The sequence below is a fragment of the Eucalyptus grandis genome, chromosome 10 (assembly GCF_016545825.1).
Source record: "Eucalyptus grandis isolate ANBG69807.140 chromosome 10, ASM1654582v1, whole genome shotgun sequence".
NCBI lineage: Eukaryota > Viridiplantae > Streptophyta > Magnoliopsida > Myrtales > Myrtaceae > Eucalyptus > Eucalyptus grandis.
Window position 1 is genome coordinate 21835574 of NC_052621.1, and position 21724 is coordinate 21857297.

The following is a 21724-nucleotide window of genomic DNA, read 5'->3' on the forward strand; positions in this document are numbered from 1 at the left end:
TTAAGCATCTCAATCAGGGACGAGGTGGATGCCGTTTCACAGTAATGACTCTTGGGCAGTTTAAGGAAGATGAACTGGAAACCAGAAATAAACATGCTGAGGTTTTTCTTCTGTTGAAAGTCACCAGTAGTTTGACTTTGAAAGGCCCAATATATGCATAGTTAGAATTCCTTCCATAGATGCAGAAGCTCATCCGACCAGAAGGCCACTGCACCGTAAACACATCCGTGATTCAAGAACTTTTTCTCTCTGTTTGTCGATGACCGTCGCTACAATGTCAAAATTTTCATTTAAACAGAGGCTTCTGAGCTATGAAAAACCATACTTCTAAGTTTGGAGAGAGGGAGAGAGAGTTCATGTGGAGCGAGGATATCTAAAACTTGAATAGCTTATGGTGAACTTTCAACACTAGTCGACATGTCAATGATATTCTAGTGCCGGTCCTATGAATACATTTGCCATTGCCACTGCTCACAGCTTCATCTCCTTCTTCCGAAACTGATGGCGGCTGAGGCCCGACAGCTTCGCATTCATTCACGGCCTGGACATGGAAAAAGGAAATCATAAGACTAAACTGGCATATACCATTTTACTGCCGAATCAGGACAGCTGTAAGATGGTACTTTGGACATTTTCTTAACAGATAGAAAGTAATATCCACTACTAAATCCCATATCTGTGGTCAAGTGACACACCCTAGCTAATAATCTTACCCCGTCATACTGATGTATCGAACTATCTCTTATGCCATGTAGATAACCTGCAGTGCAGGTATACATTGTCAGATTTTTCAGCAAGGAAGCAAGATGAGAAAATTAAACGCACAATAAGAATTGTATCAATTAGGCACTCACTGGAGTATGCATCATCCTTAAATATCAACAAACTGCGAGGCATCAACACAACAGAAAAGGGACGATGGTTATTCAACCATTTGTTAGATCCCGAGTCAGAAGCCCCATTAAGCTCGTTATCCTCACAACCACCGCCAGATGTATCAGGGGACATCCTCAAACTAGGATGAGGAACAAAGTCCATTACCGCAGCTGATCCAAGAGACAAGATTGCTACAACTGGATAATAAGCAGGCCCATCTTGGTGTGGCTGCGTAATACAAACAAATGGCGATAATAAGTAAAATGCAATTTGCAGCTGAAAGTCACTAACACATAAAACAGACAAATAGCCCATTCTAACATTATGCAGTGTCATGGATCCCAGTACAGAAAGTAGAAAGTATCGAAGCTCTTTCAATAGAACATTTCAGTATCTTCTAAGCGACACATTGATTCTAAATCATTGAAAGTAAAAAACATAAAATTCAGTACAAACCATTATGCCTTGGTCCGTAAGGTATTCATTAATGAGGACATGATTTATTGTTGAAGGAAACAACCCTGATTCTTCAGATACTTTTTCAGTAACCTTCTTCAACCACGGAGGCACTGCAAGAGAGAGATAGAGAGAGAGAGAAGGAAGGGAGGGAGGGAGGGAGGGAGAGGGAAACTGCTTAGTCACAATGGTGAACAAAGCAACAATACAGCCTGTATAGAGTAGCAACTAACAATCAACCAAGGCCGAGCAAAGCAACAACCCTCCTTTACCAGCAGTTTCCCTGCATTTGATTTGAGATTTTCAACTATTCAGTTTTTTTTCTCTTTTCCTATTGATGTCCCAAAATAATTGCATGATGACCACCAGTCCACCAACCACAATGCTGAAGCTGCTGCTCTCACCAAAACACTTTAGAAATTTCAAAATCAACTATATCTATTTAATTTACCTCTAGTACTATTTGCTACTTGTTTTTTTTTTTTTTATGCCAACTATGAGAAGGACCAATGTAATTTCCTTACAAAATTTAAATCCATACTTGCAGACATTTGTAAACAGTTTTAGTAAGTACGGATCTACTCTCTGAAGCTCAAAACATACTCAAATGCAGCAAGAACAAAAATTCCATCATTATAACACTTATGAGGAGAAAGCATGATATGGCCATAAAAATAAGTGTCAGAATATTCCTGTTCTAATGAAAATGGTGGCAGTTTTTAAGGTGAGCTATGAGCAAACAAACCCAAGATCTATACTTGTCACCCAAAAAAAAAAAAAAAAATAACTCAAAACCATGCATTACAATAGTTGAATTCTGAATGGGCTGGGTATCAAAGACATCGTTCAATTGATCTCAACTTACATTCTTGGGGAAGAAGACCTTTTTCATGGACGATGCCACCTGTCAGGAACCATCATAAATGATGTTATGATCACCATAAGGATTCATTGAACATCTTTATTTGTATGAAAAAACCACATGCGCAGATATGCACACGCACAGATATGGTAGATATACGAACCCCAATTCTGCAGCCTCCTGTTCTTCAAAGATTTCCACTTTGATGCTGGAGAGTTGTATACCTGCACAGGTACTCGATACTCAGCATTACAGATGAGATCACAATTAGACATGAGCACGGTAGGATAGAACAACCATGTATTGAACCATACTTTATCTAGCAGCTGCGTTTCTTCACTATCAGTGACAAAGTCTGGAACATAAATGACAGTTGGCACAGTTCCAACTACAAAATTATCAAGATTCCTCTTTGATTTCATTCTGCTCACCTTTCAAAGGAATTGATAGGGGAAACATCAGTGGAAAGCAAATAAAGTTTGAAAAAATGATTTCTACCTGAGGATGATAATCTTAAAAGATTTTTGCCCCTAGAAATTACTTGAAATGATCAAAAGTGCCAACTTCTCACACGGTTTAGGCTTCAAAAGATAAAATCAACACACAGAAGATAAGAAAGTTTCTGACATGGCCAAAATGTGTATCTTCGTGAGGATGGACAACTTGTTTTGACTTCCAAGGAGGAAACTCTGCCCTTGATGATAATTTTGAAACAAAAGACCCACTCTAAAAATAAGCCCAAAACAATTTCCAAAAAATGTGAATACCCATTGCCCTCTTAAGTTTCATTTATACCCTTGAAAATTAAACCTTATTGGTTTGATAATTAAACATTCCAAGACTTTAGTTGCTTTTTAGCCAATGGAGCCCTCCTCATGTGGCTCATTTTCAGTCTCACACACATGTTCGCAAAAGTACACCATTTTGGCTTTAAGGGCATGCTTATTGTGAAATTCTTTTATCTGCAGCTGCAGGAGAGTGAAACAGGGTGACGGTGAGGTATAGGGCAGACTTCTGCAACTTCAAGAGGAACAACTTTGAGAATGAGACTAAGCCAGGGAGGCATTTTGGTCTAATATCTAAGAACTTGCACCACAAGACATTTGTTAGCTATGAAAAGCATGATCCGAGTGCCAAAGTGATGAATTTGGACAAATATGGCCATCCATGAGGTTTAAAAAAAAGCATTGTGAAGAAGGTAGGATGACTTCTCACTTGAAAAGAAATCAGAACTAGAAGTTTAGCACAAAAAATAACTACTTGCGAACTGAAAAGCAAGAAACAAACCGAGACAACCCGATATCCAATGCACAAAATGACAATGGCACTAAACTCTACTTAGAACTGTAGCCTCTCCAGACTGTCAATCCAGACTAGAACCGCCCATATTCATATAAAATCAGTCCGACATCCACTAAAAGCAATCATGCTCCTAATTTCTCCGACATTGCTCGGCAAAATTCAAAAGCCCCACGAGCTGCCGCGTTTCGCAATCGAGCAGTGCAGAGAACAAAAACCCAATTGAACAACATCACACACGACACTCGAGCACTGGCCACGGCGTTCATATGATACAGCAGCTCTGCTCGGAGCTTCATACAACATGTCCGCAGTCCATTCCACATCCATCGTTCATGCGTAATTCGACCGACCCATGAACCGACGTAGGCGGAATCACAGTTAAGAACCTGGGAACGATAGGTTTGTGCCCGATTCCTTCGCAAGCTTCCGCCTTTCCGACGCTGGAAACTTTGGGAGAACGAGGGCAAGCAAACGGGTTTCAAGAGAGATCAAGAAAAGCGAGATATCAAGAAAAGTGGGATATCCTTGAGCGAATCGGATGGAAATAAGTTCTCGGAGGCCCAGAACATCGAAACGGCGACATTCTGTCTCTCTGTTTCTGTAGAGGATTTGGCACCAGCTTTGCCAAGTACCTTTGGGTACCCAAAGCCCATTTGCCCAAATAGATATGGGTCACGGAGGTCGCCGGAGGTCGCGGCGACCCAGGTGACCTAGGACCTCGCCGCGACCTAGATCGTCCGTGACCTCGTGATGACCTTCGCGGCACAGTGGGTTGCGCGATGGCGCGGCGAGGGTCGCGCGACCCTCGCCGGATCGCCTACCCTTCACCGGCGCGGCTGGCCGGTGGTAACAGTGAAGCCTTGGCCAGCGGTCACGGCGAAGCCTTAGCCGGCCAACTTTCCTTTTTCTAATAATAAAAGTATTTTACAAATTTAATTTACCCAAATATTATTTTGCACATGTATACTTTACTTTCACAAATAAATTTACCAAACACATTTTGCATTTTGAAAAACACTCTTGACTCAAAGGCTTTTATATTTTCTCAAGGACTTTCAAAAAGTCTTCACAAACGCACCATGCTGCTTCTGTGGTCCTTTATTTTCTTTTCTCGCAATTAAATCTTCATTTATTTAATACGTGCAATCAATTTCTTTTCGGAAAAAAATTAAGATTTAAATAATATTTTTTCAAAAATGATCGTTTCAAAACATTAATAAAATGAAAAATAATTTCATTATTCACAAAGATATTTAGATATAAGTTATCGTCGATAATTAAAATATTTTTCATTTAGTAATTTTTTAAAGCAATACAATGGGTCACTTTTGAGAATGTTTTTTTAAATGATTCACTTTTATGAATCAGATGGAATCCAAGTTACATTGCCATGCGCCAAAAGTTGATGCATGGCAATGATGCGACAATACATTAGCATAAAGTTAGAAAAATATGGAGAGAAGTTATTGCTTGGGTCCCACCTAAGCGATCGCGTCATTCATCTCGATGGGGTCGTGACTTTTCCCTTGCGATATGTATGCTCGAATTCAATAGTTAAAAATCAGAATCGATCAAACATGATGGATGAATTCTTAACATTTGATTTGTCTAGCTTGATTCAAACCTATGTTTCATTAGGAAAAAAAGTATACAAATTGATAGCATTCTAGGCAAAGGTCTATTCAAAGGTCTATTCATCAAATTATTTAATCAATGTAGAATAAGATACTAGTAAATTAAATCATTGTATATGACTGTTAGTAACGGATAAAAAAAAACTCTATTAGTAAAATACTCGTACTTTTATATGAGAATACATGTATGCATGTGACTTCAATAAAAATTCCATCATTCGCACGCAATGAACTTACAAAATAAATACTCGTTCTTCTAGAATAACCAAACGATTTCCGGAATGAGATTACCAGAAAGATCAAACGTACGCATCCGAAAAACCTCTTGCACCGAACTTATGATCTTTTTTGCTTAGATAATTGTATTAGAACAAAATTGATTTCTCCCCCCATCTCTTCCCTCCGTTCTCTCAATCCTCCTAGTCACTCCTCATCTCTTTCCCATCGCCATTATAATTAGAAAAGAAAAAACCCAAAAGGCAAAACAAAAAATCACAGAGCTCTCTCTCTATATGGAGTAAGGTGGAGGCTTGGGCATGTCCTTGACGATCCCGCAGAGCAATGCGTTGTCGGGAATGTTGTACTCGTCCCTCAGGGACCGCTCCGGCGACAGGACGCTGAGGTACATTTGCTGTCCCAAGTACCGCCGTTCGAGCAGCTCCGACCTCAGGTTCCAGATCCCGGCGTTGTCGAACGTCAGCATGATCGCCGCCCACGACTTGGGGAACACCGGGACCGTGTGCCTGCTCACCGCGTCAAGGAGGTTGTAGTTCTTCCTCTTGTCCGGCGTCCACCTCCCGGGCTCGATCCTGACGAGAACACATTGGATTTCGCACGGTTAGATGTCAGCGGGAAAACAACGTTCAATCGAGACATGTTAGGGAAAATAGGAAGATCTGTGGTCAACTTACGCGACCGCGAAGAAGGAGTAGCCATCGAGGTGCCACGACTGGATGGAGTTCTCGTGATTCTCCAGGATGATCTCAACAAATGTGCGGAACGTGATGTTGGCCACGTTAGGCTCCACTGTGACCTTGTCGCCGACGGTGGCGGGCGGGTCGTCCTGGATCGCATTGTACTTGAAGACCTTGTCGACCACATTGTAGTACTCCGCGAGCTTGAGCGGGGTCTTGGGCTCCTCGTGGGAGACGCCGTTGATGGCGTAGCGGAGCTTGTCGTTGACCTTAGAGGCCGAGTTGACGAGCTTGATGGTGCGAGTGATGTTGATGTGGCCGTAGTGGTAGGATCCCTGAGGGTTGGGCCTGGCGGCGCTGGCGGTCAGGTTCCATCGGAAGGATCTGAACTGGTTGAGCGACCAAGCCCATCCGACTGGTGCTTTCGGGATCTCAGGTGAAGCCTGTCCCTTGCCATTCGTATAGCTGACAACGGCGGTGGTGGTGAGCACGGTCTTGGTGAAGCGGGTCGAAGCGACCATCAAGTAGTCCTTAGGCTTTTTGTCGGCCGTAACCAAGACGCCGAAGCACTGCCCGACATGGACGTCGAGCGACTCGTAGTTGTTCTGGACCGTGTGAGATCCTTCCATCTCGACGAGCTTCATCGGGTGGTCTTGAATCCTGAAGTTGAGGGAGTTCTTGAGGCCGACGTTGCATATCCTATACTTGTAGGTCTTGCCGGGTTTCATCGTGAAGAGGGGCTCGTCTTTTCCTCGGCTCTTGTTCGATTTCCCGTTGATGAGGACCCCGTCAGGTCGGCCGAGTGCTCGGCCACTGTCCAAGAAGCTCTTAAGTTGGGTGTGCGACTTGGTGTACCAGTCGCCGATCATGACCGTATAATCGTCCTCGGGGTCGGCGTACGGGACCGGGATGAGCAACCGGCTGTTGATGCGAAGGCCGCCGAAGCCACCGGCAGCGCGGTGCATGGCAGTGCTTGGGTAGTAGAAGTAGCTTCCAATTTGATCCTTCACTTGGAAATGGTAGGTGTAGTTCTTTCCTGGAGGGATTGGACAGTTGGTCCCAAGCACGCCATCTTGCCAAGAGTTCTTTCTTTGTTGCACTCCGTTCCTAGGGCCAAAAAAAAGGGTAATAATAAGCATTGAATTATTATTATCATCTCATACCAATTAAATTCGAATTTATGTTTTCATTGTAAAACAATCTTATTTATAAATGACGTCATAAAGAAAATCTTAATGGGATAGTATGGTACCACATATAAACTAGGAAGAAATGCATTGAATGAAAAGAATTCGCGCTAACAAGCACGTGTTAGGTGCTTGACGGGAGTCAGTTCATTTTACCATGTGATCAGGAACGGCTCGTCGAGGTGGTTGAAGACGTTGACGACGATGTTATTGTTGGAGGTGGAGTTGATGTTTGGCCCCGGGAACTGGCCGTTGATGAGTATGGCCTGCTGGGGGACCCCCAGGGGCGAGACCGTGCCGTAGGTGATGTTCCACGTGAAGAACAAGTAAGGATCCTCGCCTCGAGCCACCGCGGCCCAGGCCGAGAGGCACAGGAACAGGATCGGGATCCGTAGGCCCATGTCTTGATTGTCTCTCGGCTTCCTTGTCGGGAACTTGGTTTTCTCTTCCCGTCTCCGGGTTTCCATGGATCTGTCTGTCTATCTGATCTTTGGTTCTATCTGGGGGTATCAGGAAGAAGAAGACTCGCTCTGGTTTTTACCCTCCAAGTTCATGCCTCTCTCTTATATATTTGAGACTAATACCGACGCGTTGACAATGTCAACCGTTGAAGTCCCGCTAAATTCTCTAGCCTTTCCTCCTGTCTTGTGCTCTCATTTCCACCATCTGTTTTCGTCGTGATTTCCTAGGACCTAGGACACCTCTCTCTCTCTCTCCCTCTCTCTCTCTTCCCCCATGAGGTTCATGGTGCCTAAAGTATAAAAGGAAAGAAAAAGGTATTTGAATTTCTAATTATTGATCATCTATTTTCTCCGAGACGAGATAGAATGTTGATTAATGAAAATGGTGGCTTACCTTGGAAGAATTCAGTCCTAGTATAAGGATACTCCATGATAAGTTAGACTAAATATACATTGACATAAATAACATAAATGGTAAATGAACATTAATTGAATTTACAATGTTATCTTTTAACTTTTAATTTAATCAATATGGTTCCTAAACTTTGGTCTAACATACAATGTTATTCATGAACTTTTACTTTATTCAACGCAATCAATATGGTTCCTAAATTTTGGTTCAATATTTGATATTCTCCCTAAACTTTCAATTTTTTTTTTTTTATATAATTTAGAGATTACACTAAAAATTTACCTATAGTTTAAGGATCATATTGAACAAGTTAAAAGTTTAAGGATAACATACACATTATGTCAAAATTCAGAAATCACGTTGCACCAATTTAAAGTGAAAAATGACATTACATATCAGATCAAAGCTTGGCATCCATTTATTTTAATTTCCTCAATATATCTTTTGATCCAATCGCATGAAAAATGAAAAGTGGGCGTGTATAGCGTCGTAATCTATTTTTGTTAGGAAATAATAACAACAGAGATGATAAATGTATCCTACAGTAGCAACAAATTGAATCTATTTTGGTAGAGGAAATGACAGCAAGTTAATGATACTCCTTCATGATAAGTTAGACTAAATATACTAGAATGGGGTCATCATTTTGCGATGAGAAAATGACATAAATGGTAAATGAACATTAATTGAATTTACAATTTTATCATTTAACTTTTAATTTAATCAATATGGTTCCTAAACTTTGGTCAACATGCAATGTTGTTCCTGAACTTTTATTTTATTCAATGCGATCCCTAAATTTTGGTTCAATCGATATTCTCCCTAAATTTTCAATTTTTTTTATATAATTTAGGGATTACACTAAACATTTACCTATAGTTCAAGGACCATATTGAACAAGTTAAAAGTTTAAGGATAATATTACATGTTATGCAAAATTCAGAAATCACGTTGCACCAATTTAAAGTGAAAAAATGACATTGCATGTCAGATCAAAGCTTGTCATCTATTTATTTTAATTTCCTCCGTATATCTTTTGATCCAATCGCATGAAATATGAAAAGTGGGCGTGTATATTCTATTTTTGTTAGGAAATAATAACAAGAGAGATGATAAATGTATCCTACACTAGCAACAAATTGAATCTATTTTGGTAGAGGAAATGACAGCAAATTAATTGACAAGAGCCAGCTCAATATAATTCAGATAGCTCATCATTTCTTTCCATCCACATTAAATTCTACACGATCCTCTCTCATCATGTGAAATCAAAATTTATTACATTTCCATCTTCGTTCGCGTCTCATCAAATTCGAACCCACAAAAATCCCTGGTCAGTTCCGCCGCCCGACACGATCAAGGGGGAGGAGGGGCGCACGGCGTCGATCAAGTCCTAATCGCCTGTCGCGAAACTCGTTGACCTCATCATAGTTGTCTCCTCCCGAGACCTGCAATGGCCTAAATGTTTTCTAATTTTAGAGAGCGGAACAACGAAACCGGCCAAGCGCAATTCAAGACGACGGGGAGAGAGAGAGAGAGGAAAAACGGGAGGCGCGGAGAGATTGTCGATGGACGAGAGGTAAAGAAGGCAAGACGCGATTTGGCAAAGGGCGTTATAAATAGGGATGGCTCAGCACCACGATGGAGGCAAGAAGAAGAAGGAAATAATTCTTCTTCCGAAAGAAGAGATAGGAAAAAAAAACACAGACCGACCTTCGTGTAACAGGGTGTAAGGATTTTATAAGGAGGGCGGTGGTGAGAGGATGAACACGGTGACGCTAGCGTCGCTACTGTGCCTCCTGGCCGGAGCCGCCACCGTGGCGAGGGCCGAGGATCCCTACTTCTATTTCACGTGGAACGTCACGTACGGCACCATCTCGCCCCTCGGCGTCCCCCAGCAGGGCATCCTCATCAATGGCCAGTTCCCCGGCCCCAACATCAACTCCACCTCCAACAACAACATTGTCGTCAACGTCTTCAACCACCTCGACGAGCCATTCCTGTTGACATGGTCGCCGCCCGCTTCCCCGCCTTTGCTTTATAGTACCAGGTAATCTGAACCTTTCGATCGGACTAAACGCGGGTTATTTTGTCGATGCAGGAGCGGCGTCCAGCACAGGAAAACTCCTGGCAAGATGGAACGCTGGGGACCAATTGCCCTATCCTGCCAGGACAGAACTTCACCTATCACTTCCAGGTGAAGGATCAGATCGGAAGCTACTTCTACTACCCCACCACCTCTACCCACCGCGCGGCCGGCGGTTTTGGCGGCCTCCGCGTGAACAGCCGCCTGCTCATCCCCGTCCCCTATGCCGACCCTGAGGACGACTACACCGTTCTCATTGGCGACTGGTACTCCAAGACCCACAAACAGCTCAAGACCTTCCTGGACAGCGGCCGATCCCTCGCCAGGCCTGACGGCGTCGTCATCAATGGCAAGTCCGGGAAAGGCCCCGGCGGCGACGAGCCCGTCTTCACCATGAAGCCCGGAAAGACCTACAAGTACCGGATTTGCAATGTCGGTTTGAAGAACTCCCTGAACTTCCGGATCCAAGGGCACCCGATGAAGCTGGTCGAGATGGAAGGATCACACGTCGTCCAGAACGTCTACGAGTCCCTCGATGTCCACGTCGGGCAGTGCTTTAGCGTGCTCGTGACCGCCGATCAGGAGCCCCGTGACTACTACATGGTCGCCTCCACCCGGTTCACCAAGGAAGTGATCACCGCCACGCGCATCCTCCGCTACACCAACGGCAAGGGACCTGCCTCCACTGTCCTCCCTAAGGCTCCCGAGGGCTGGGCGTGGTCGCTCAATCAGTTCCGATCCTTCCGATGGAACTTGACCGCCAGCGCCGCAAGGCCTAACCCTCAAGGATCCTACCACTACGGCCAGATCAACATAACCCGCACCATCAAGCTTGTGAACTCGGCTTCCAGGGCTGGCGGCAAGCTCCGCTATGCCATCAATGGTGTCTCACACGTCAATCCCACCACCCCGCTCAAGTTCGCCGAGTACTTTGGAACTGCCGACAAGGTCTTCAAGTACGACGTGATCCCCGACAGCCCACCGGAGCAAGAGCCTAAGTTGGTGACCTTGGAGCCAAATGTGGGGAACATCACCTTCAGGACCTTTGTCGAGATCATCTTTGAGAACCACGAGAAGAGCATCCAGTCGTGGCACCTCGATGGCTACTCTTTCTTTGCCGTCGCGTGAGTACTCTTTCGCTTATGCCCGTCGTCGTGCAACGACAACCGCGTCAAGTTTACTACTACTCAGACATTGATTGAACAACTCAATTCACATTGTTTTCCATTCTCGTGTGATTTCAGCGTCGAGCCTGGTAGGTGGACCCCAGAGAAGAGGAAGAGCTACAACCTCCTCGACGCCGTGAGCAGGCACACCGTCCAGGTGTTCCCCAAGTCGTGGGCAGCGATCATGTTGACGTTCGACAACGCCGGCATGTGGAACTTGAGGTCGGAGCTGCTGGAGAGGAGGTACTTGGGCCAGGAGATGTATATCAGCGTCCTCTCGCCGGAGCGATCCCTCAGGGACGAGTACAACCTCCCCGACAACGCCCCACTCTGCGGTTCCGTCGTCGGCTTGCCACTGCCCGCCCCTTACACCATCTAAAGTGTTTGCTTTGTCCTGAGAATCTCGTACCTAGAAACAAAAGTGGTGGCAGTAGAGAGAGCGAATGTATCGAGCCACTTTTCGATATTTCTCGAGCATATGTGAACTCTAATACAATTTTCTGATCTCTGTTTCATATTGGTATCATTCTCTTCTATCGTTCTGTAATCTAATCTAAATCGAATTTAATGTACGGTCGCAAAATTGGACATGATATGTCTGAACATAGAATCCACGACGTGACAGCGCATCGATCTAACATATCCCAAGAAAACTCAGGCATGAATCCCTGCGATTGCTCCGTGCGGCATCATAGGATTTGCGATATGGGCAACGTATGTCCGAGGACGGGGTCAGGGAGGGGCAAGCAAGGGCTTGCCGCCTACAAAATAGAGCGACGGCCCTGATCCTACGTACTTAGGAATCTCAATATTTGTTTGAATGTCACGAACTCCTAAGCCATTCTTCAACTGTTCTTTTGGAAACTATGCTTCCTCATATTAAATTCAAATTGATTAAGCATTCAAAATCCATTCTCTTCCTTCATGAATACAAAAATAGAAGCAAGTTTCCGCAAGGAGGCTTGGATCGGAGGAGACCCGTCTCTGGAAACAGTAGGAGAGCCTGTGGGAGGAGGGACAGCCCGAGGTTGGCCTCCGTGTTGCGCCCGAGCGCGTCCCCCAGCCAGGTTGGCCTTGGACTGCTGCGGGATGGCGGGTCTCAGGCCGCTCCTCCTCTTGCTTCTCCTCGAGGTGCTCTGCGATCCTTCCCCAACCTCCGCCCTTTGGATCTCAAACCCACCCCCACTTGGCCATCGCTCTCTCCACTTCCTCCTCCATCCTGAAACTATTTGCTGAAACAATTTGAGAAAAGATGAAAAAAAATGCATGCGATGACTATAAGATGTGGAGTACATGATAGTCTATGAATCTTAAGGTGAATTGTTGATTTAGAATGTTTGAAGATGAAAACAGTCACACGACTCGAAGAGAATGAGACGAATAAACTTTTTGGTATTTCACCTTATAAATTTGATATATGACTCATTAAATATATGTAGCATTCCAAGAAGATATTGTTGAAAATAACAATACAATACAGACTCTTAAATCCGTGCACCGGTATTGAGAGCCGAACTGACGTCAAAATTGATCTTGTAAATTGGCAAGCCCGATCTTTTTTTCTTTTTTTGGTCAGAATTAACGATATTTTCATTACTAACTCGGCATTGACGAAAAACATAAGGTTTCGATATCCAAACATCAAGAGGGAACCGGTTCAGTGGGTTTGGCGACCCAGTGGCTTGATTATATATCCTCGGCTGAAAACAGAGGACCACGTCCTTCAGCTCGCCTAGCAGAGATTGGCAGTCTTTGACTATAGATTGAACAGCCCATGTTGGCTTTGCTTGCCCGGCCCATTATAAACTCTACTGCAGACAAGCTATCCGAAGCCAACAATGTTGACTGAGCAGGTGCAAGCACGCCTCTTTCTTGTCCAGTTCGTGTGCTTCTTTTCCTTTTCAACCAGAGCAAGGCTTCCCTTATTGTAGAGGTTTCGGTGACTACAGCAGATGAGGCAACGATCCGGCTCACAAACCCATCAAAGAGAGCTCCATCCTTGTTTTTGCAGACGCCTGCAAGCGGGTAACCGATAGACAGCCATTAAAGTCACCAACTTATTTAGTGAATCAACAATCTCTTCGCTTAATTGGCAACTTCCAATGAATTTGGTTTAATTACTAATAGCATAAGATGGTGATATATCACTGTATTCTTGACAGGTGAAAGAACTGAATAGCGATTCCTGTTGCTTGGGAAGCCACTAACGAGAAGCCAAAGGGACTATTCTTGTGGAACCAGATCAAGCAGAACGAAGCATGGAATTCAGCAGCGACCGTATTATACGCAGAAAATTGTTAACAGGATGACTAGATTCGAGTTCTTTAAGGCTGTCTTGGAGCATGTAATAGGTAGACCCAAAGCTATCTGCTCGGTGACGGAGGAACTTTCGTCATCGTCAAGATCAGAGCTTTTGGACTTCAGGCCTGGTGGTTCTGGAGCCTGGAAGAAGATTGCTGAAGTTCAAGATCAGCCATCTTGTAGCAAGGAAGAAAGGGCCAAGGAAATCCAACCCAACATGCAAAGCAAGCCCCTCCTGGCCAACCTTGCGATGAAGCGACTGATCCGACGTTCATGGCGTTCGTACAAGGCACGAGGAATGTCTTTTCTCTCGAAATGGCGAAGGTCAGGGACAGGTGCGGAGATACGATGAGTTGAAATATTTTTACCTCGTGAATATCTTGTCAGCAATAGCGTTTGCTTTCTATTATCCATGTAAACAGCCAAATAAGACTTATACCTACTTTCGTTAACGATTATAACATATGCTAAATATATCACACAATATAAATTTAAAGTAAATGTCATATATATATACAAGTTTGAGATGGGGTAAATTTACTACACAAGAACAAATTTCGATTTTTTTATTCTTTTTTCTTTGATAAAATGAGCATCATTCTTGTTTTGTTTTTGTTTTTTGTTTTTGTTTTCATGATTAGGCCTTTATTAAAAATCCAATATTTTTCCTAGCTATTTCAATTTCCACGTATGATAATATACCAAAATCCACCCTCGATTTTCTAGAAGTGTTCCCCTCTCCAAAGACTTACAAGTTCATGCAAAGACCGTACGCAAGATGCTGTGCTTTTTTACTACTCACGCCAAAACGAGGGAGCAAACGACATTTGCATCCCTCCAAATATTGAAAAAAGAAAGGGAGAAAAAGATATATTGGCCATTTCTTTTCTCGAATTCCGACATTATAGTCTCCCTCGAAAAATTAAATATTAGATGGTCCGCGACCAAACACAAATAAACACAAGCTCGACCGTCTTCATTTCCGGATGGCGCAGACCACTATAACCCCATAGAAGCAGGTCTTCGCCAGGAGGCCGAGATCGGTGGAGACCCGCCTCTGGAAGCGGTCGAAGAGCTCGCGGGCGAGGGGCCGGCCGAGGTGCGCCTCGACGATGGGCCCGAGGGTGGCCCTGACCAGGTTGGCCTTGGACCGGCCGTACGAGGCCGGGTCGCGGGACCACTCCTCCTGCTTCTCCTCGGAGTGCTCCCTGATCCGCCGGTACTCCATCCTCTGGATCTCGAAGCCGCCGCACTTGGCCATGGCTCTCTCCACTTCCTCCGTGCTCCTCATGTACGCCGGGATGTTGAACCCGTCTCTGGCCTCTTCATCTATCAAACCCTTTTGCACACCAAGTTGCCAAAATTTTCTTGAAATAATTTGAGAAAGTATGGAAAATGCATATAGGTAAATTACATATAGGATGACAGTAAAATTGTCTAGAAAGTTATAATATTGTATAACCGTCAATTTAGTCATAAACTTTTCAATCTAATCAATATAGTCCTAAATCTTATTACAATTTTTCAATATAGTCATTCTAATCAATTTTAGCAAGAAATTATTGACATGATAATCCAATCAACACTGACCATTGATATCATGAACGATTTTTAAATTTTTTAAAAAGGTTTATGAATTTATTTTTCCCCCTTTTTTTTCTTTTTTTTCTTTATTATTTTTTTTTCTATTTCCCTCCACCGGTCGCTAACCACAAGCAAGGGCCGCGATGCCATAATTAGTGCTAATAAGAACACCATGTCAATAATTTTTAGCAAAATTGGCTTGAATGACTATATTGGAAAATCATTAAAAAAATTTAGAACTAAATCAACTCAATTGAAAAGTTTTTAATTGAATTGATGACGGTATAATAGGTTTAGAATCTTTTTAATAACCTTCCGACAATGGCTGGGTGTAAGATGGTGATACATCACTATGTTTGTTACCTTACCGGCGAGACTCGAATATCATTTTATTATGCTTGGGTAGCCACCGGTGACGGAGCCAAATCGGTGAGGCTGGCAAATGCGGCCTCACCCTGGCTACCGGATATTCAGTGTAATTCTTAGTTTCTATGCAAGTTTTTTCAAATTCTCTTTAAAATCCTCCCTTTTGCAATACAAAAATTCATTGATTTTTTTAATGTAATTATTAAAGTTTAATCATTAAAAATCATGATGAATCCTATATCAATGCTATGCCAATTTATCATTACATTTTGAAAAATTGTGAATACTTCAATTTAAATAAGAGTTCATACACTAAAAAACCCTAAATCAATACATTTATGATAATTTACTCAAAATGACTACAAAACATCCAAAACTTGTACATTTGTGACATAATTTACCTCATAGTAATTTTTTGAAGGCCAAAAAATTCAAATTGGTATATTTGTGACAAGGCACCCTTTATTAAGTTGGATTAATACCACAAAAAACTAAAAAAAAATAGGATACAATTGTGACAAACAAATAATAAAATTCTAAATTGGTATATCGGTCAAATGTCACGTATTATCTAACTCAGCGATTTGACAGTATAATTTAACGAAAACTAACAAAGGTAAATTTATCATAAATATACAAATTCTTGGTAAATTTGTCAAAGATGTACTAGTTTGGGATTTTTTATAGTAAAAAAAATTAGTTTGGAGTAGATTTGTCGTATATGTACAAGTTTAGGGTTTTTCGTGGTATTAACCCCATTAAATAATACTCCAATTGTTGAAAAAAAAAAAAAAAAGAAGTAGAGGTCATTTTTCAATAGATTACATACATCTTTTTTTTCTTTATTTTACTTGAGATTTACCGCATATTACTCGTCATATACCCATGCACCGCGCGAATGGAGAAAACCTAGAATGACAGAAGAAAACCTCGAACGACTGACCATGCATCACATACAGCCTCTCCAGAGACAAAGACTCCTAAAATAGCAAAGGAAAGCGCATGTTCTGATGTCATTCCGGCTACGAAGTCGGAGAAAGCAGAGCAGGGACATCGCATCGCATTTGCGGGAGAAGACACGGTGATGATGCATGTGCGAATGTCTTCAAGCTCGACGCGAAACGGCAAGAGATAGGACTGGCGTATGGGATCGTGCACGCAGTGCAGCATCATGACAAGGACGGTGTGTGTGTCGGCTAGTCAATCGCGCGTGCGTAACTATATGCAAAGAGGCGATGCGCGTACCTCGTCCAGGAGTTCCTGCCAAGCTTGGTCCATGGAGGTGGTGAAGGGGTGCTTGTCTCGCGAGTCCAGATCGCCCAACTGGTCGCAGGGCTGTCGGGAGCTTGGCCGCCCTCCCATCAGCATGAACAGCATCCCGCCTTCCACGATCTCTTCCTTCCGGCACCGCAAGAAGTCGTCCAGGTCCTCCTCAGACTGCCTAGCATAGGCCTCCACCACCTCGTCCTTGGCCCCGTCGATCCATGCCCTCCCCCTGTTCCACGCCGGCGAGCTCTTGTTCGTGACTTCTTCTGGTATCTGCCTAAAGAGAGACAAGTTCATAAGCTATGCTTCTGCAGACTTGAAAAAGTGATACCATTAGGTTTCCATTGATCCCACCCAGTTTCAAACCAGAAGTATGCTACCGTATTTCTTACAGGAGTTATGATAAAATGTACGTTATTGCGGCGACGAGGGAATCGGTCCCGGAAGGATCATAGAGGAATGCCCCTTTGAAAAAGAAAGCAAGAAGCCACTAGGTGCAAGGCCTAGTGGTGAAGGGACCGGAGGGTTTGGGCTGGTCAGGAAAAAGAAAAACAAAGCAAGAAGAAGAAACGTGAAGGCTGTTCTTGCTATTTTTGCTCAGAGTTACGTGTGATTTGCCCGATCAGAACTTGGGAGGCTGGCGAGGGCTGTCATCCTCCTCGGCCACTTGAAGTTGACTTCGGTTTTCAGCCGGCATATGCTTTTTATTCTTGTGCTTCAATCTATGAAATTTCATATGAAGTTATCATGTTTCATTCGAGGCTAGGGTATTGCGCGATTACTGACTTTCGATTTTGCTCCTCAATCTAAATTTCTACATCCGCAACGATAGTCTGAACTGTAACGGATGAGCTCAGGCGACTTAACTATGCACATCGAATGGATTTTGCAGGCCACGGGAAGGAGGGAAACGCTTGGAGGACTATGAAGTATAGTGACAATAAGTTCATTGAAGTAAGGGAAACTATGAGGATTTCAGATGGTAAAATCAGATTGATGATTTGAACGCCAGATACCATGCCTATGAATGGTACAGAGGAGGTAAGAGTGAAGAAATATCATCACCTGAGAGAGCCAGTGCAAGGCGCTCAAGCTCACGGCCACATGAAGCTTTGCCCTCGGGAAGAGGCGGTGATAGAATGACCCAGGCACGCCGGCTGCAAAGTAGCGGCGCCTGCTCATCTCCCTGCTACAATCAGCAGGCACCACCCCACTCAACGTCCTGAACAAGTAATTGAAATCGTTCGACGGGAGGTCGGAGAAGAAGGCCTCAAACTCAGGCTCGAACCCCAGCTCCTCCACGTACCTCTTCCTCAGGCCCTCCACCACCATGTTGACCGTGGCCAAGGTGTTGTACCCCGTGGCGCAGCCTAGATCGGCAATCCTCAGTGAATCGTCATGCTTCGACGCGAGGAAGAGCTTCATGGACTGTATGGCATTCAAGAGCAAGGGCTTCGATAGGGTGACTGCGGACGCGGGTGCGTCGGAGTTCTTCGCATAGCTCCCATCATCGTCGCCGCCTTGCATGCACAGCACTCTGTGGAGGCTTATTGGCCCTCCCCACGTCCAGCGCCTGCTGTGCCACTCTATTGCACTACTGTTGGGCTCCGACGCGACATCCTTGGCCGATGCTGATGATACCATCGTCGAACTGAACGGCGGCGATTCCATTGTTTCTACCTCAGCAGGATGAAAGACACCTGAAGACTCTCTCAGGAAGGTGTATAAGCCTCTCTCTATCTCTATCTCTCTCTCTCTCTCTCTCTCTCTCTCCCCCACTCTTGTGGCTCAAACTATTGCTTTAGAGTCATTCTATATAAGGAGGGATTGGTAACCGTCCCATTATAGCGTGTGGTGTCTCTAAATTCATGTATGATCAGATATTATTGTCTCTAGAGATAAAAGAGACTTTTAACCACTCGACAGGTGAAGATGACTGACTCAGGTCGGGCCGGGTAGATAAATGCGTTGTGCTTCTAGAGTACCTAAAATTATCTTATATTTCGCATGTTTGACATGACAAATCATGGTATTTTACATGTATAATCATATGAATTCTCGTAAAAACGAATCTAGCACCCCCCTCCTGTCTTGATCTGTAATCGATTTGATATAGCAGAGAACAGATTGAAAGAATAAATTGGGTGGCTCAACAGCCAATTCGTGATTCGCCTCGCCTATTTACTACGAAGTCCCTAAGTAGGATTATCAAGATACAATTACTCAGCTCAAGAGATTCCACAAAACTCTAATCGATGGCAAACATAAGATGATCGGATCAAGAAGAATTACATGCGATGTCGAGATCATCTGATTTTCCACTCGCGTAAAGAAACACGGAATGGGGGAATATGAGTAGACAACTGCATATACTACATGTCATGTGAAATGAATGGTTGGATTCTGTTCAGGTACTGAATCCGTACAATTTGGAGATTGGCCTTTTGGTTCCCTGGTTTGTATTGCGAAGCATTCACAAGAAGATCGCATAGGAATCAAGAGAGCCAATCAGATTCCTGCGATCCACTCTTCTCTGGATATTAGTAGCCTTTCTCATTTCACTCTTATCTAACAGTACATAATGATGTTCGCGCCTGAATTCCACCATGGCGATTCAATGTAATTACTTAAAGGACTCTGAGAGACTGGAAGAGGGTACTGGTAATGTTGACAGAAGATAAAGATTTCTCGTTGATGATCATTTTTTTTTGTGTGCAGATTGCCAAGGAGGTCGCTAGAACAAGTTATGTATCTCATGAAAAGGTTATGATTTTTGGCCTAAAACCCTTGGATATGGTATCAGTCTCTTAATTCTTTCGAAAGACTTGATCAGCGGACCTACAAGAATTCGGAGTCTCTCCATTCAAGCATCAAAGATTCTGCTCACTCAAGAATCAGTAAAACGGATCAAAGGCATCGCTGTATTTTGCTCAATAATGAGATCTCTGTCCCAGCTCGTACCGTTGTTCGTCCACACCAGCCTTCTTTTACCTTCGAGATTCATATGCACCAAGAACTTTGGCAAATGGTGAGCTGTTAATTAGCTCTGCCGTGTGGCATTTACTTTCTTCTCGTTTGAACAATTATGAAACGATCGGGGAAAAAGCGATTCCAAGACGGCAATATGCCCATTTATATCTGGGATCTGTTAATTAGCTCTGCCGTGTGGCATTTACTTTCTTCTTGTTTGAACAATTAGGAAACGGTCGGGGAAAAAAAGATTCCAGGACGGCAATATGCCCATTTATATCTGGGACAGAAACAACTCATACCAGCACATCTGGGCATCAGTAGTTTTAAGAATTTTCTGTGCCAACAGAAAAGCCCAACTAAGTGGAAAAGCACTAGGGAAGAACAGTTTGCACGCGTAAATAAAACGAAAAACGAAGATAGGATGTAGATATTGATGCTTTCCTCTCAATCAACTTGGTGTTGAATGCCATGGTAGTGCAAAGTGTTCTTTGTCCAAATGGAGCATTTCGCCAAAGCCTAGCTGGCAAGCCAGGAATTAGATAAAGCAGCTCTCTCTCTCTCTCTCTCTGTTGCAAAATCACCACGTTGGAACAGTAGCTCGTAGGGTCACATTAACAATTTGGATGTCAATCCCTTTCGATCAGCCTGGATTGCTAGTCATACAGATAAAGTCCGATGTATATTGCTTGTGCGTGGGTGCCTAATTGATCTTTTATCATTCAGGTTATGCTGCCAGTTCTATACTATCATAATAAAAGGGAAAAACGAGAACTCAAAAGGAAAGGAAGTGTTGGAATCATACACAAGATTTGTCTTAAGTATATACTATAAAACAAAGTTTTTCTTAAGTACTTCTTAAAAGGGTTCAACTCTGAACAATTGCACAGGATGATGTGCTAAACACGGTTATTTCCGATTAGGAAAACTCCTACAATGCCGTGAAGAAAGCCTTGGATTCCACAACGATGAAAATTCAAGTTTCTTGGACCAACTACTACCATCTTTCTTTTCAGGTTGTAAACACCTTAAAATGGGTATTCATTTGCAATAAATGAATCAATGACTCAAAAGTTATCATGAAAATGTTAACAGCATTATGTCCTAGCTGTAAATTCTTGATTATGCTGCAGGGACAGTGTACCTTTAGCAGCCAACAAATTATGTGAAAATTGAAGACTACGCATCAAAGTGATTTTGTTATTTGTTCATGACATGCCTCATATCCTGATTTTCGAAGCTTTCAAATGTTACATCACCTAAAGGAGCGAAAGACTGCCGCGCTTGAAGTTCCATGAAGATTCTCCATGAAAAGCTGGGGAAGAGAAAACTTTTGTGCTTGAAAGGGATTTAACTCTGAGAGAGAGAGAGAGAGAGAGAGAGAGGTGGTCCTGAGTCCCTTATTAAGAAGTAGGAGTTGTCACATTCCAAAGCAGTGAGTGGAGAGCAAAACATCAAGTTTGGGCGAGAATCAAATGGCCTGGTGATCAGCTGGGGACACATTCCAGTCTTTCCAGATCATTCAACAAGTCGAAACTGCTGGGACATGCACATTGTACACACGCTCCACTTGCTTTGCAGATTAGAGCAGAGAGAGGAAACATGCCAGCTCCGATCATTTCCAGCGAGATAAAAAGAGACACCAATTTTACGACAAATTGGATACTGTTCAACAGAATAGTACTTGGGCCAATCTCCCGGTGAAAAGGATCTTTCCAGGAGAGAGTTGACCCCACCTATTATTTGGTATGGTGGTGCTACAATTGTAAGACTCATGTGAACTAATTGGCGCACACGCACGCACGCGCACAGTGTCCTCTCTCTCTCTCTCTCTCTCTCACATACACAGGAGATGGCAACCATGAACGGGCTCCATGTACC

At 43.4% G+C, this 21724-nt stretch overlaps 4 protein-coding genes across 6 annotated transcripts; 1 reads left to right on the forward strand and 3 right to left on the reverse strand.

Annotated features, from left to right (window-relative positions):
* Window positions 1–136: 136 nt before the first annotated feature.
* On the reverse strand, window positions 137–4015 carry LOC104422248 (alpha-ketoglutarate-dependent dioxygenase alkB homolog 6). 3 transcript variants are annotated; one of them, XM_010034502.3, is made up of 8 exons: window positions 3883–4015; window positions 2509–2625; window positions 2358–2418; window positions 2198–2236; window positions 1333–1445; window positions 855–1104; window positions 714–760; window positions 137–541 (listed from the first exon to the last, which is right to left on the reverse strand). In XM_010034502.3, the coding sequence occupies exons 2-8, from the start codon at window positions 2614–2616 to the stop codon at window positions 374–376; spliced, it is 786 nt and encodes a 261-aa protein (XP_010032804.2). In that variant the 5' UTR covers window positions 2617–2625; window positions 3883–4015; the 3' UTR covers window positions 137–373. The 3 variants fall into 3 exon arrangements, with proteins under 3 accessions (XP_010032804.2, XP_010032805.2, XP_039159023.1); XM_010034503.3 differs by having other exon boundaries at window positions 2509–2617; window positions 3883–3998; XM_039303089.1 differs by having other exon boundaries at window positions 2509–3162; window positions 3883–3998.
* Window positions 4016–5638: 1623 nt separating this feature from the next.
* Window positions 5639–7632, reverse strand: LOC104423768 (L-ascorbate oxidase homolog). The gene is made up of 3 exons (XM_010036219.2): window positions 7388–7632; window positions 6042–7151; window positions 5639–5939 (listed from the first exon to the last, which is right to left on the reverse strand). Exons 1-3 carry the CDS (start codon window positions 7630–7632, stop codon window positions 5639–5641), a joined length of 1656 nt encoding a protein of 551 aa, XP_010034521.2.
* Window positions 7633–9867: 2235 nt separating this feature from the next.
* On the forward strand, window positions 9868–11822 carry LOC104423769 (L-ascorbate oxidase homolog). The gene is given in 4 exon segments (XM_010036220.3): window positions 9868–10115; window positions 10206–10222; window positions 10225–11314; window positions 11435–11822. Coding segments are annotated over 4 exon segments (1656 nt in total). The 3' UTR covers window positions 11736–11822.
* A 2699-nt stretch (window positions 11823–14521) lies between these two features.
* Window positions 14522–18668, reverse strand: LOC104422251 (gibberellic acid methyltransferase 2). Its single transcript, XM_010034510.3, has 3 exons — window positions 17939–18668; window positions 16853–17146; window positions 14522–14996 (listed from the first exon to the last, which is right to left on the reverse strand). Exons 1-3 carry the CDS (start codon window positions 18542–18544, stop codon window positions 14634–14636), a joined length of 1263 nt encoding a protein of 420 aa, XP_010032812.2. The 5' UTR covers window positions 18545–18668; the 3' UTR covers window positions 14522–14633.
* Between the last annotated feature and the right edge of the window lie 3056 nt (window positions 18669–21724).